At 39.7% G+C, this 16,370-nt stretch overlaps 1 protein-coding gene across 13 annotated transcripts in view; it reads right to left on the bottom strand.

The window, feature by feature from the left end:
* Positions 1–109: 109 nt before the first annotated feature.
* Positions 110–16,370, bottom strand: part of SUPT20H (SPT20 homolog, SAGA complex component) — a 58,485-nt gene continuing 42,224 nt past the window's right edge. For 2 of the 13 annotated variants that reach the window (XM_019530042.1, XM_019530043.1), the window contains exons 17-26: positions 13,395–13,503; positions 12,980–13,147; positions 12,557–12,580; positions 10,880–11,192; positions 9,624–9,778; positions 7,069–7,124; positions 4,036–4,164; positions 1,766–1,871; positions 1,059–1,189; positions 110–273 (exon numbers count right to left, since the gene is read on the bottom strand). In XM_019530042.1, coding sequence (XP_019385587.1) covers positions 136–273; positions 1,059–1,189; positions 1,766–1,871; positions 4,036–4,164; positions 7,069–7,124; positions 9,624–9,778; positions 10,880–11,192; positions 12,557–12,580; positions 12,980–13,147; positions 13,395–13,503 — 1,329 coding nt within the window. In that variant the 3' untranslated portion in view covers positions 110–135. Of the gene's footprint in view, positions 277–1,058; positions 1,190–1,765; positions 1,872–4,035; positions 4,165–7,068; positions 7,125–9,623; positions 9,779–10,879; positions 11,193–12,556; positions 12,581–12,979; positions 13,148–13,394; positions 13,504–16,370 lie in introns of all 13 variants that reach the window. The other 11 variants (XM_019530048.1, XM_019530052.1, XM_019530053.1 and 8 more) reach the window with 9 other exon arrangements.

Raw genomic sequence — 16,370 nt, 5'->3', positions numbered from 1 at the left:
AGTGTAATTTGAAAAGTTCATTTTTCTTACCAGCGATGTAAAATACTGATTTCTGAGCTTTCTCCTTTCTTAAAAATAATTTGTTAAAAAAAGTTTTAAATCAAAGACCTTTTTTTAGATATAAAACTGCTAGGCTCAGGAGCTCAGAGGGGCTGGGGCACCTCTCTTCCTTTTACTTTTTGAGTGGCTGCCTGAATGTTGCTGATGTCGTAGGTGAGCTGCTTGTGCTGCTGCTGCTGCCGCCATAGCCGTTTGATGCTGCAAGAATTGCAACTGCTGCCGTGAGGGAGAACGGGAAAGAAAAAAAGCATGTTATATTAAATTGAGAACTACCTTCAATTTCAGGAAAAAAACAAGATGAGGTAATTAAACTGAGGAAGCACTGGGAATGAGATCAACAAAGGAGTATACTACAGACTAGAAAAATGAGTACAGTCAAGCAGCACCAGTGGCACAGAAGCCTGCTAAGGGCACTTTTAACATTTCCCAAGTAAACTTGGACAACGGGATTCAGTTTTTTGCCCTCTGTCTGTTGCAGTAACTGCAGTAACTCAGCAACTTCATTAAATGTTTTGGTTCACAAAAAAACTGGGTCTTTGCCTCATCCATGCAATTGTATTTCTGTGCTAAAATGTTGCAATAACATACTCCACAAAAACATCCAGATATACAGCAATAGTTTGTGAAAGGAATGCTTTGCCAGCGCTTCCTTAACTCTACCTGTAGCTGTGCAGTTGGATTGAATTTAACTAGGTCCTTGGTACATGCATCAAATCCTAATGGCACCTGGCAGAACTCATTTTAGTAGCGTGCCACAAGCACTCCTTGAATGCTATCAAATCAGGAAAGTGATGGCTCAAATGTATACAAATAAATTCAGTGCTCCAAGTTGAAACAGAAATGGTTTTTACAACTTTCAGTATTGTTTGCCAAAGTGCAGCACTTGTTTTTAAAATCCTTAAAGGTATTAGTAAAAATCTAAAGGGCAACAGTTTTAGCTTTGGAGCTGAGAATTGTATTTTTTTTTTAATGCAATCAGAGTGAAGTTGCTGGATTACTTGTATCTGTTGCTGCTGCTGCTGCAAGGCTTGTTGTTGTTGCTGTTGTTGTAAGGCAGAGGAGAGCTGGAGTGTCTGCTGAGGAAGGCTTTGCCCAGGTCTGTTCACGGCAGAGCCAAGCTGAGACAACACTACAAAAAGGAGAAGAGGGAAAGCAGGCAGGTCAAAGAGGTTGGGTGAAGGTTTTAAGGGTTAGGAAAGAAAGACATAGGAACAGAGTGCAACAGAAAGGGGATCAGCAGAATTAGTCTCAGACTCAAATCAGAAACAGTGCAGAATAAAGTATACACAGTAAAGGCATTTGGTTAGTTAGAACATGCAGTAAGATTATGAAGTGCTTGTGGACATGAAACATTTCTCATACTGGAGGTTAAGGCACAGATTAAAGGGATGCTCCTTGATGAAGTTTGGTATGGAAGCTTTGTACTATTTCTTTTCATAATAATTGTCCTGAGGTTTAAAGACAATATTCAATTCACTACACCTATCACACAGCAAGACAAAGAAGCAAAGTGCATGCTTTAAACTTGCGAGTCAGATACATTGGCAATGTTTCTTATGTAAGCCACATACTTTCAACGCTAAGTGAGTTGTTTTAACTGGTGCAAGGAAAAGCTTTATATTTAACACCAAACTTCATTCCAGTATGGAATTTATCAAAGCACATACTTAATATATCCACAGAAGAAAGCTCAGCAAACACATACCTGTTGCTTGAGGTTGCATAAAGTTCCCTACTCCAGTAAGGTTAATGACAGCAGCTTGTTGGGCAGACAAGGCCTGGTCTTGATTGCATGCACCTTGCTCAGACCCCTTGCAAAAATAAGTGTGATACAAAAGAATACTTAATTTGGGTTTGCATGATGTTTAATATTCCTTGTGTATTCAACAACAGATCTCACTCAACTTTCAGTTATGAAGCCTGTTTTACAATGGTAGAAGATGCTTGCCAGGATATTACAATTAGATCTTTACATCCAAAAGAATGCTCTGGTTTTCTCTCAGCAATTGGTAGAAACCAGTTTAAAGTAGTGGGGGTCAACCTTTTTGGCAGGTGTCTCACATTGATCCCCTTCCCTTTCCTGATCAGCTGCTCTGCTTTCTGCTCTCAGCCGAATTCTGCTACAGTGCTGTTTGCCCCCTTTCTGGGTTGCTGCATACCATACATACAGGTTGCTTGTGCTACTTATGACATGTACTGCAGGTTGGCTACTCCTAGTTAAGAGCCAAGTAGCTAGCTGTTTTAGTTCGAAGTCATGCAAAAGGAAGGGTAAAGACGCATATTGTAGACCAGTGATTCTCAACCTGGGCCTTTCAGGACCCTGGGTTGCCTTGAGATCCTTTCAGGGGTGCTGACAGGGTTCCATGCAATATTAGCACTTGGGTATGCATATATGGTTTACAAGATAAGCCTAATGATTTCAAATAATCTATAGTGTTAAAAAAATCTGAACTGTTGTGGTCTTTCTGAGTTCTTTGTAACAGGAAAATTCTATAAAGAAAAAATGAAACTAAGCTAGTAAAAATGTGGAAATGTTTGTCAGTCATTTGTCCTTGTGATTCTACTGGCTATGCCAATAGAAGTAGGTGGTATACATGCAGGAGGATTTCATAGATTTCATAGACATTAGGGCTGGAAGGGACCTCGGGAGATCATCGAGTCCAGCCCCCTGCCCAAAGGGCAGGAAGTCAGCTGGGGTCATAGGATCCCAGCAAGATAAGCATCCAATTTATTCTTGAAGGTGTTCAGTGTAGGTGCTTGAACCACCTCCGCTGGCAGACTGTTCCAGACCTTGGCGGCCCGGACAGTAAAGAAATTCTTCCATATGTCCAACCTGAAACGGTCTTGCAGGAGTTTGTGACCGTTCGACCTCGTCATCCCTTGGGGCGCTCTGGTGAATAGATGTTCCCCCAGATCCTGGTAGTCACCCCTGATAAACTTATAGGTGGCCATCAGATCACCCCTGAGCCTGCGCTTTTCCAGGCTAAAGAGTCCCATGGCTCTCAGCCTGTCATCGTAAGATCTGTTTTCCTGACCTCTGATCGTGCGCGTGGCTGTCCTCTGGACTAGGGTTCAAGCCAGCCAGGGAGGAAAGGATGATGGGAGGGCATAGCTTTTTGTGGTAGCCTCACCTCTTGCTGCTGATTGGCTAAGGGACCCCCCCACCAAGAATGTCCTTTATTCTGGGGATCTGTCAGTGGCCACCCTAGCTGGGACAGCTCCACCCCACCCTCTGGAGCTCAGTGCTAAGTCCCTGTGCCCCTTGCCAGCCTGGAGATGGCACTGAGGGATGCCTGGGTCTCCTCCTGGCTGCTGCAGGGGAGCAGAGCTCCTGTCAGGCTCAATTAGCTCCCAATGAGGGCACACGTATCAGTGTGTGCTGGGAAACACTTCAATGAGCCTGAATTTTCTATGCAGATAATTCAGGCACATTAACTGCACATGTGGATGTGCCCAGTAAGTCTTACTGGCACTCTTAGGATCAAAGCAAAGTGTAATATTTTATTTCAGTATCATCAGGTTGCAAAAATTTCCTTTCATAGACATAGTGAATTAAGAAATTAGTTTCTGTTAGTCCTTTGTCAGTTAAAGTGAGCTACAAACTAAGTACTTAGTGAAGAAAATGTCAAATGTTATCAATACTTTATGTGAAGAATATTTAAGTTATTAAAATCTGATGTTGGTCAGGCAGAGGGTCTTTATAGGACTGAAAGGCCCTTGGCATAATGAAGTAACACAGATTCTTTTTACAAGATCTAGGAATAGAAAGGAAAACGGTAAGCAACTTTCATGCACTCCAAAAATGACATACCCTGGACAGTTAGTAGATCAGTATTATTCCTTCTCCTTTCCTTTAAACAACTACTCCAACAGACTCAATATCTGAATAGTGTCATCATCATGCAGAGTAAACTCTATTATTTGACACCCTTTCAAAGGACTTATACAATTGTCCAGACAGAAGTTAGGACACACCTGTTCTCCCTGTTGTTGAGGACTAGAGGTGGTAGGCTGTTGGGACTGCTGCTGTGGAGAAAACTGTGATAGCTGTTGTTGCTGCTGCTGCTGCTGGAGTGGGTTGAAAATAAGCGAGCCACCTGGAAGCTGTTAAAGATGAAAAGAAAAGGCATATTTCAAACACTGACAATCTTGATATTCTCTCTGAATGAAGATAAATATCGATATAGGTATCATGTACTATTTGTAGATACTAAAGAATAAACAATTATGAATCCTGTGTACAAATTGCTACTGCTTTCTTTTAGACAGGAATGAGTGTGTTCATTCTACCATTTAAATAAAATCAGGCAGGTTTTACATATCTCTAAAAATGTGGTGTAACAAATAGCCTTGGGTCCAGCATGATCCGCTGGCTGGGAAATTGGCTCTGTGGTTGGACCCAAAGGGTGGTAACTGACGGAAGTCGATCGTCATGTTGCCCTGTGACCAGTGGGGTTCCCCAAGGTTCGGTCCCTGGACCCATATTGTTCAACATCTTCATTAATGATGTGGACATTGGAGTCAGAAGCAGACTGGCCAAGTTTGCCGATGACACCAAACTTTGGGACAAAGCATCCACACCTGAAGACAGGAGGGCAATCCAGGCTGACCCAGACAGGCTGGACGAAAACCTGATGGTGTTAAACACTGAAAAATGCAAGGTTCTCCACCCTGGGGGGAAAAACCTGCAGCATTCTTATAAGGCCCGGCAGTTCTACGGAAGAAAAAGACTTGGGGGTCATCACTGACCACAAGATGAACATAAGCCTTCAATGCAAAAGCCTTCAATGCTGGGGCTAGTAAAGCGACCAAAACGCTGGCTTGCATCCATATATGCTTCTCAAGCAAATCCCGGGACATCATTCTCCCCTTGTACTCAGCCTTGGTGAGCAGCCTTGGTGAGGCTGCAGCTGGAGTACTGCATCCAGTTTTGGGCCCCACAATTCAAAAAGGATGTGGAGAAGCTTGAGAGAGTCCAGAGAAGAGCCACGCGCATGATCAGAGGTCAGGAAAACAGACCTTATGATGACAGGCTGAGAGCCATGGGGCTCTTTAGCCTGGAAAAGCGCAGGCTCTGGGGTGATCTGATGGCCACCTATAAGTTTATCAGGGGTGACCACCAGGATCTGGGGGAACGTTTGTTCACCAGAGCACCCCAAGAGATGATGAGGTTAAATGGTCATAAACTACTGCAAGACCGATTCAGGCTGGACATAAGGAAGAATTTCTTTACTGTCCGAGCCCCCAAGGTCTGGAACAGCCTGCCATCGGAGGTGGTTCAAGCACCTACGTTGAACACCTTCAGAAAAAAAATTGGATGCTTATCTTGCTGGGATCCTATGACCCCAGCTGACTTCCTGCCCTTTGGGCGGGGGGCTGGTCTCGATGATCTTCTGAGGTCCCTTCCATCCCTAATGTCTATGAGATCTATGAAATAAACTTAAAATTGAAATATTTTATTAATTGCATGTTTAAAACAGTATATTTCATGTGGCTATGTCTTTCCTACAAGTAATCTATAACATTTGATACAAGAAGTATTAATAATATATGGGGCCCAATATTTTTCAATTATATCACAACTGGAGTATAGTGACTTCAACCAAGTTATGCCTGAATTATACTAATCTGAGAGGAGATTCAAATTCATACCCTGAGATTAGATTGGAAGTATTGGAAATATAAGTTTTTTACCAATATTCTGATAACATTGTATCCATGTGTACACACACACACACACACACACACACACACACAGACAGCAAAATTATTATAATACAAAACATTTACAATTAAACTCCTAAGAAAGACAAGAAATGTAAAAAAAATAGCATTCCAAAAAGTAGCCTTGGGTTTCATGTTTTTTGTGGATTGTTTTTACTGCATGTACAAAGTCTTATATGGTTTGTAATTTAGATATTACAGCAGAAGAGCAGTAAGCTACAAAACTAATTAAAATGGGAAGAGTAAATATATCCCATGTGAAATTATTAATATTATGTTCATACACTCAACTTCTGCACGTGCGAAGTGCACTGCGTTTAACTGTGCAACTGCTATATAATAATACTTTTTTTTAAATTTAACTTATTGGACCACACTCCTCTGGTTTGTTAAGCCTACTGCACTAAGTGGTCTTAAAATGGGTACCAGAGTTAGTGAAAAATTCATATACATGGGGGAAAACCTGGGGCAGAAGCCACACCACCATGTTCTTGGTGTGGAAAGAGTACCGGATTTGAAAAAGAAGCAACCTAGAGGTGATGGGGGTATGTGTGTGGGTGGGTGTACGTGCATGTGCATGTGTTGGATCATGTGACTTAGTGCATGGGAACCAGAATTAGCCTCCTGATGGCCCTTCCTCTTTTCATCTAACTTGAGCTCCTGATTTCTACTTTTTGTTTAAAATAAAGTATCTAGTTATTCAGGGGCTGCCAACCCCTTGCTTGGATGGACTTCCCACTCTTGCAGAGTTTTAGTTCTGCTAACTAAACTTGTACGTCCCCTGAACCAACTGCACTAAGATGCGTGAGCACTGCAACTTCCTTAGCACTACATCTGTAAGTGGAAGAAAGATTTCTACCCCATTGTTTATTTTGCAATTTTCCTAGTCGTCATTTTAAAAAAAGCATTTTCAGTGAACGGAAAGGTGAATTCTTAAAAAAATGGAAGCCTTTGTTATTGTACTTAGCCACCAGGCTTCCTCTTTCCAGCATTCTTATAGTTTGCTTTGTCATTAAAAATACCTGATTTGTTGTTAAATTAAAGAAGCAGCCTCTGGTTTCATGTTTTTTGTGGTGGTTTTATTGATTTTTGAGGTACCCATGTTATTAGCATATCCAATTGTTTGTGCTAAATATTCAAATTAAAAGATCATATATTGCACTAAATGGCTTATCTCTGAACCACTGGCTCCATGATACTGAGGGTCTCTGAGACCAAAACAATTAATCAACATATATATATAGAATAATATGCAGAATTATTTATATTAGCATGTTCAGTTACCTGTAGTAGATTTAAAGGCCGAAGACCAGAAGTATTTTTTAAACCAAAAGTGCTGCCTGTTAAAAACAAGTCTTTTGATTAATAGTCATTCATTACTTAGTTACAACACATTAAATATAGCAAGCAAACTGAATTATTTCTGAACATTCAAACCTACAAAATGGCAAGATTAGAGTGTTTCATTTTCCCCACAGAATTGAACATTTCATAGTTCTCCCCATTTTGAGACATGACTAAATAGAAAAAAAGTGGTGTTAAACCTGATATTGTGAAAATACTTTATGGGTATTTACATGTCACCATATGCAGTGTACGGTTAGATTTTGCTGCTACGTTGCCATAGAGGTGTGCTATACTGGGGGAGCATGCCTCTACGGCAATGTAGCTGGCTATCACATGTAGATTCACGTGATCACTACATTGCCGTAGCACACCATACAGCAACTTAGTACATTGCTACATCGCCGTAGGGCAATGTGTACACACGCCCTATATGAATAATAGAAGAAAGAATGTAGACAGTATCAGTGTATGTTCTGCGGTTCCTGTGTTTTAAATACCATTCCAGTTTGCACAGAACTTACCAAAATGTCTGAAGTCCCACTGAAACAGCAACTACTGATAGCTACTTTAGAGAGGGGAAATATTAAAATACTGCAAATTATAATGCTTTTTTTGAGGATACGAAGTTCAAATGCACTTTCATAGGAGAGATTTTTATATCATTTTTGATACTGTCCCACACAAAATTCTTATATAGGTAAACCAAGAAAATATGGTCTATATGAAATCAGTATATGGTAGCTACTTTACAGGTTGAAAAGCCAGAGAGTCCTGAAAAGCCAGAGTCAAAGTGATTACAAATGGTTTGCTTTGAAACTGGGAAGGTATTTCAAATACAATATTGCAGGGGTCTGACCCAGACCCACTTCTCTGCAACTGTTTCATAAAAATTTACGTGGAGAACAGATTTGTGAGGACACTGATGGATAGTGCCATGCCAGGAGAGATTGAAAGCACTTTGGGAGACTGTATTGAGTTCTGTTCCAGTCTTGATAAACTGAAGAAAAGATCCCAAATCATTAAGAGAGACAGTGCAAAGTAATACAAATCAAATAAACAGATACAGGATGGTGAATATTTGGTTAGGCAGCAACAAATCTCTAGGGGTTAAAAGCAGGTCACAAACTAAACCTGAGTCACCATTGTGATGCTTTTGTAAAAAAAGGCAGAACTCATTTTGGGATGTTTTGATAGGAGTGTGGTATGCAAGATGCAGGATTTGTTTTGCTGTACTCAATGCTGGTGAAACCTCAATTGGAGCACCATGTCCAGTTTTAGGCAGCCCACTTTAAGAAAGATGTGGTACAGAATTAGATATGGTACAGAGGTAAGCAATGAGAATGAAAAGAGGTTTGGAAAATATAGTCTGTGAGGAAAAGTTGAATGAACTGGGTTTAGTTCAAAAGAGAGGACATGGTGGGGCACTTTGACAAGACAAGAGAAAATGGGTTTAACTTGGAGCAAGGCAGATTTCAGTTAAACAGGAGGAAAAACTTTCTAAGTGTAAGGCAGTACAGCACTGGAACAGGGAGGCTGTAGATTCCTGTTCAGTGGAACTTTAAAAAAAAATGATTTGGACTAATGTCTGCTTAGGGATGACCTATGTATATGTAAACCTGCCTTGGTGTAGACGATTGGACTAAATCTCTGGATGTCTCTTTTAGCCCGACATTTCTATGACCCTGAGAGCAAACAAATATTTTCAAACAAAACGGTTTTGTTTTTTCTTGTGAATAAAAGGTTCAGACACTAAAAATTCAGGGAATGCTTTAAAGCAGGGTTTCGCAGCCTATGGCCAGCAGGGTGGACTCAGTCCACAGAGCCATTATATCTGGCCTGTGGACATGGGGCTTTGGAGGCATTCAGTGTCAGGAAGTTTGGCTGTGGTCACTTTCCCCATGCTGCAGCGGGAGGAAGCAGTGGCTGCATGGATCTCTTCATGTGCTGCTGCAAATAGATGTGGTGGCAGCAGCAGTGGCCATGTCCCAGTGTCCACTTGCCTGCCTGCCTCAGACCTGAGCTGGATCATCCAGGCCTGCAGCCTGAAAAGGTTGCTGACTACTGCTCTAACGAAAAGCAAAGCATGTTGATTTTTACAGTAATCTTTTATGGCACCACTGAGCTAACTTATTATAATGAGACAATGCACAGTGAAAGATTAAAAATCTTAGGAAGCCAAGTGTGGATCCTCTTCCTACATTTTGGGATGCCTTTTCATTTAGTAGTCATGACTACTATAGTTGCTGTTGAGATTGGAAAGCTGACTTCATAAACTCTCTTGCTAGGTGTTAAACATGCATAACCAGGCATACATTTCCCTAGCCTACACTTCCAAGATTACCTGACCTAAGGAATAAGAATATAGGTTTAATTCCCAAATCCAAGTCACTGAATTTCAGGTCTGTCCATCCACTGCTCCAACCAAATACATGTGTCCATTGTTTCCATATTATAGTTTCACAGCCGTCGCTATCTAATTGATTCATACTAACCTGCTTGAGAGGCAGACTGCATTGCAGCTGGCAGTGCATTTGGTACCAGACCTCCTGATGGTAATACGCCACTCAGATTTATACCTGCAGGGGTTATGGCACCAGTATTACATCCCAGCATGGTGTTTGAGCCACTCATCAATGTCTGTGCTCCGCTGTAGGACAGGAAAGAACACACATCAAATCCAAGTGACACAAAGGAGAATGCCATCCACCCTATGACAAACGAGCTCAACTCAACAGTTCACTCTAAGTGAGCTAGCATTCAAAATGACTGATCAGAATTACATTAATAACCATTCTGTTTAGTAACCCACCAAAAACAACATGACATTTACACTTTAAAAATAAAATTAAATGAAATTCATTGTTCAGTGTGAAATATGCAATATATTCTCTAATACTCAGATATAAAGGCACTTTAAAATACATAAGGGCTTTTCTGAACTGCTCAAGGCTTGAAGAACACGCATCCAGAATATACTGCTGTTCTTTGCACATAACTTTCACTGATATTGATGATCAAGAGGAGAATAAAACGTGCATGTTCTTTTACTGTTTGCATTGTTTCTTAAGAGTTACACAACCACAAGCAAAGCTTTACTGTCTGCATAGTTTCTTAAGAGTAACACAACCACAAGCAAAGCTTTACTGTCTTAACAGAAAAAGAACAAGCTCATGTTTTCCTTTAGTCAATTTAATGTGTTTGTAGTAATCCTAGTTGTTGCTAAACAGTTTGGGTAGAAAATCCATATTCCTTAAACTGCAATGACACATTCTGAACATATTTAAAACTTAGAAATATAAAAATGTTTACTGGAATTAGCCATAAATCAGATACAATTTTTATATATTTTCTATATAGAGAAAATGAATGCCTTTTATTCATTTTTTTTACTCAGAATTTTGTTTCATTTCTCTTTTTGTGCTGTTTGCATAGTTCATGTTTTCTCACATAATGATGGATATAAAAAGGCACTTTTCAAATGAGGAAGTATAAAAACAAAACCTCAAGAGCTACAATTTTATCAGCACTATTGTAATTAAACAGTGCATCTAAAAAGTAGAGTTTACTGAAAAAAGGTCTTATTTTTTTTCCTTTTATATTCTAATAATAGGTTTATTATATTTTAAGAAACATAAAATTGTAGTTGTGGTAACTTCAGAGGTGAAATGATACAAAATCTGGTTTAATGAATATTCCTGTAAATTAACATAAAATATGTTACCAAATCATTGTAATAAACAGAACTCACCAAACAGAGCCCACTACATTGATGAAGTTAAGTCCTGCAGGGTTTGCCATGACCTGGGTGGAGGCTGTTCCTGTAGTAATGGATGTTACCATGGTGGAAAGAGGAATGGTCATTACAGGCAATGCCTGGCTCAGTGACATTTGCTGCTGAGCAAACGGGGTTAACAAAGTGGGCTGAGGGGTGAAGCCTGAATCTTGGGGAGTAGGGGTGGCAGAAGGGGTAAAAGGAGTTGAGCTCTGAGCATCAGGAGGGTGTGGGGTCGATGAAGGGGTGTTGGTTGGAGTAGGAGTAGTTGGTTTAGGAGTTCCAGACCCTGCTCATTGAGAAAAATAAAAAGCGCTAGTTTGTTATAAAAGGCCAGCCAGTCCTTTTGTAAAATAAGGTTAATGGAATCTTATTTAGCACTGACAATTTGTTCCATTTTTTTAAACTGCAAGTGTTAATTTCTACACATGACACACGAGTGTGGCAGTACTCGCTCATTATTAAGGATGCAGTATATCACACAGAAACCCCATCGCCATGCTTAACTCTTTAACTAGGACACAAATTTGTATTTTCTGTTAATGTTTTGAAAATTTACCAAACACTAAATCATGACGCTACTGGAAATATTTAAGTCAAGATAGAGAAATTTTTCCAAGTGACCATTTTAACCCAATTAATTGTTACAATGTCACACATGTATGTTCTACCTGCATAATAGCACTATGTCAAAAACATATCATGGAAAGCAACAGATTCGACAAAGAACAGATACTATTTTCAGGAATCAAATGGGGTCAATGGCTACCACCTAAATTTTGTCAAGTAGATATCTAAAACTAATTTGTCAGATTTTAATTTAATCAAAAAAAAGAGAAAACAAACTCAATGCTTTTGCAGGAGATAATACTGCATCTTTAAAAATTACTGTGTAATTCCTTCAGTTTAAAATGTAGAATGTATAGCTAAATTTGTTGTGAATGCAGTATGCACAGTTTATCAATAGAAGAAACAAAAAAAAACCAGAAAAAAACCCAAAAGCTCTTGAGGTGTGTTCTTTTTTAGCTTTCATGTCCTGCAGAAAGAAAGGAAAGAAATGTGAATGTCCAAATGCTGTGACCAGAGCCTTATTTATAGTAACAACTGTGCGCAGTAGATTTACATACTCCATATCAGCAACATAAATGGTGTGTATAAAACTGATAAAAAAAATTATAAAAATTTTCTTATGTTTTTCTTTGTGCAAAACAAGAAGGCAGAAAAATGACACCTTTTGAGCTATCCATATTTAAAACTCATGTAAAAACCACATTATGATACTGTGCAGTATACTGAATGCTCAGTATACAATTATTAATAAAAACCCCGTGAAAAACTATGGCTGTGGTTTCTCTCCCTGTACAAATCTGTCCATGAAATATCTTGAGACGCACAAGTATTTTTAAAATTGTTTATGATCTATGCCTGTAATTATATTCTGTCATTGTTAAAAATCAAACATGGATGTCACTCATTTAGAAAACTACATTTTAACACCATACATTATGGTGCTATAATCATCATCAGCATCATCACCACCACCACCACACTTGTAATCAGCAATGATTTGTAAAACAGTGTAGGAGTGTTTTAAAAAATCATCTTAGAGTTTATTGTATCACCACCTTGGGACTGATCAGGTTATATACATACACAGAGATACAACTGCACCAGCTCCTATGACATTTAAAAAAAACAGATGCTTAAAGTATGTAAATGCAAATTGATCTAATGTACTATTTTTACACTGGAGGAAAGAACTACACTTCGGAATTTTATCTTGTCACATTAGCTATCAGGCTTTTATAAAAGAGAAAATCATACTGGTTGCATAAAATGTATTAAAACGTATACACAAAGGGTGCATACATATATATATACAGAAAAACAAACACAATTACAATAAACAGAAAATACATACAATCAACAAGAGACCTGCCTGAAGCTCTGCACAACTTATACAGTTTAGAGTACACTGTACATTTAAGTTTCACCATTCCACGGGTTAAGAAGTTATCTCAAGAAGCATTTATGCAAAAGCCTAAGATTTAATGGAGAATTTAGGTCGTGACTCACTTTGTGAAGAACTTGCAGGAGACATGGCAGCTGGAGAAAGCATGCTAACTTGACTAAGATCCACAGATTGTTTCCGAGAGAGACTGGGAGGCTTAGAAGGAGGAAGAGGAGGAGGAGGAGTTGGGGACTTTAGGTGGCCACTTGACTGCTGTGGACTAAAAATATTACCTGAAAAAGCACAATTAGCATGTGTTACAGTTCTATGGAGAGAGGTTAATTAGAACATTATACAAATCTTAGAACAATGCTTTCTAATCATAAAGCAGTAAAAGCAGCTTTGAAAATACTGAATCAATTACAGGAAGACGATGTTTCTTTTTTTAACTAAGATTTTGCTGAAGTAATGAAATCTCATACTTTAAAATGGGAAACACAAAGACCAAAAGTCAGTGGCTAAAAGCTAAAAAATATTTACCTGAAGAGCTACTTCCTGAACTTGAAGGTAATTTGATCGGGGGAGGTCGGTGCTTCACACCCTTTCCCAATACTGAAGATTGAACAGAACCTGACAAACTTTCTGGCTGCTAGGAGTCAAAAAGAAATTCAGCACGTATCAGCACAATCTGAGATTGCATATATTTGACAAAAATAATTCAATCAGCACACTTGTTCTAAGTCTCAAGATCATGACAAAGGAGGCAGTTCTTCGGGATACAATCTTGTTTTAGGGTCAGATACTAAAGCATGATTTTTGAGGCTCTGCAGATAAAGCTTTCAAGCACAAAAGGCCTCCAAGATTGAGGTCAAAATTAAAACAGTTAAAAAGAACTGGACATTTTATTCCTTTCTTTTTATTCCTAAATTTGCTCTCTGCTACTTCCCATAAGTGCAAAAACAGCAGTTATGCTCTTGAAAGAAAGGAAAACTTGCCTTTACCTCTAAAATTATTTCATTTTTTTTTCATCTGTCAATCCTGATCCCCTCTGGACTTGGGGTACTGAGCCATATTTCTTCATTTTGGGTAGAGGACCCAAAATTCTTTGGTGAATTCTGGCTTGATAAGAGTATTTCCATTAATTCATCCATCAGGATTTCACCATCATATTTGAAAGAAAGATGGCCTGTCTTTTGTTTCGTAAAATATTCTGAGTTTCTTTTTATGATGAATGAAGTTAAAATACTACCTTACAGTTATTTATATGTATAGTTCTCCTTTACAGTTGGCAAGGTTTCTAGAAGCCAGCTATAAATGCCCTACTAGTTCCAATTGTTTTAGGGAAAATAAATTTACAGGCATAACTAAATACTTATTTCACTTGCATGAAGTATACATTCAGAATAAAAGTTATGTCATAAACAGAATGTCTCTTTTTTCAAATTCTGAACAATCCTAAGACTCACAGAATGGAATGCCAGATAACTTTTTTTTAAATCTCCATTTGCCTTTCGCTTATTACCATTATAATTAATTACAATTCTTTTCCTCATTTTTAAGAAGGTCAAAAGAAAATTAAATCTACCTTCATCAGTAATGACACGAAACAACTTGTGAACTGTGACAATAAAATAAACCCAACATTCAGGATTGTAAAGCAATACAAATATTTGCAGTTATAAACATTAAAACCTTAGAATAACATGTCCACCATGTCTCAAAATGTTCTGACAAAAATCAACTTATAAAAAGTTTTTTTTTTTAAATTATAGAAGACCCCCTCAAAAGTTTTTGAGCTGAATTATTGTTCATTTGAAGTTCTTTTCAAACTGAACACACATGCTGAGAGCTGATGCTCAGCTCTTTTTGTCTATATTACAAAGTAGAGGTGTGTGAAACAGGCTGTATTCAATTTGGATTTGGCCCAAACTGGTGACGGTGATTCAATTTATTGATTTGGATCGCAGTTACGATTTGATTCAGCCAAATCCAAATCTGAAGCAGTGATTGGGCCATAGACACAGCTTTAAATGTTTTTTCTACGTATGTTGAGGTACCAGGCATGGCTCGTGAACGCTGCAATAGTGGGGCGGATGGGGCGTCCCACAGGAACTTGGGGGGTGCCCCCGCATGCTCAGCAGCGAACCCTGATGTGGACTGGAAGTACTTACGGTCCACTTCCAAGTCTGCTGTCAAGTGCACGAGGACCCCCCCCAGTGCAGCAGTTGGCCGCGGGGGACCCCAGGTGCCTCTCCAGACCCAGGAGGCACCAGTCACTGGGCCAAGGGGCGAGGGATGGGTCCCCTACACAATCCCCGGCAGATCCGGAAGTGGACTGGAGTGCTTCTAGTCGACTTCTGGGTCTGCTGCTGAGCATGCTGGGGACCCTACTGTGCTCCTATGGAACGCTCCATCCGCCCCAGCATCTCAGCATTCATGAGCCGCCTGATACTTAAGGAATGTAGAAAAAACATTTAAAGCTGTTGCTATGTCTGAATCATTGAATCTTTCTGAATCTCTCCAAAGGGGAGGGTTCCAGTTCAATTCAGAGAGACTAAAGGGTCTCCTGATTTGATTTGGATTCAGAGATTTGGCCGCAGAACTGGGCCAAATCTCCGCCAGATGGAATCAGTGACCGAAGCTACAGAGTATGCAATGCTGCAGGATCACAATTCATAGCACAGCTTAAAACCTTAGGGACTCTGGGAACCTAAAGACAGACATTATACAGCCACATGTAGTCCCTCTATGGTATACAATTGTGTCAGAAGAAAGGTGTGGAAAGAGCACAAACACAGCTGTGTTGGCACAACCTCTGGTGTCAATGCAGCTTTGCTACTGGAAGGTGGCTTGTGTTGGCAGAGCTGCTCTTCAGGAAACCAAAGTAAGTCTAAGAAAAAAACTCCCTCCTTCAGCAGTCTATACTGTGTCTACACCAGGGGGCTCTAGTGCTATAATTAAAGCATCAGCACCTCTGTAATACAGAAAACCCTCTTCTTCCTTAAAAAAATCCTTCCAGATAGTGTTGAATGATAGCACAAATTTTAGCAGAAATTCTGAACTGCTAGCTGGCACAGAAAAAAAAGAGGCCATTGGAACGCTGGGATCAATCTAAAACTCTCAGAGGATATAAGGTAACGCTAAATTTTGGGCCGTCAGAACTACTGGTATTCATAGTAGAGGTGCACTGATACTTGGGTCCAATATTGGATCGGTATCAATATAAAGAAAATTGGCTGTATCAGAAACCGGCCTGAAGTGGTGGATAATTTAGCCAATAAATGCTTGTGCATGTGTGCAGCCACAGCGAAGCATGCAGGCAGTGAGAAACAGAGCCCAGCAATGTGCAGCTGGTAAGTCTGTTGTGGTGGAAAGGGAGGGGGGAAGGAAGGGGCATAGGGGGTGCATATCATAGTAGTTTCATAGTTTCTAGGGTAGGAAGGGACCTGAGCAGATCATCTAGTCCGACCCCCTGCCATGGCAGGAAAGAATACTGGGGTCAAATGACCCCAGCAA

Source organism: Crocodylus porosus, unplaced genomic scaffold, assembly GCF_001723895.1.
Source record: "Crocodylus porosus isolate Cpor-Errol unplaced genomic scaffold, CroPor_comp1, whole genome shotgun sequence".
NCBI classification, from domain to species: domain Eukaryota; kingdom Metazoa; phylum Chordata; order Crocodylia; family Crocodylidae; genus Crocodylus; species Crocodylus porosus.
Note: the sequence above shows the minus strand (reverse complement) of the source record. Positions and strands in the feature narration are given on the sequence as shown.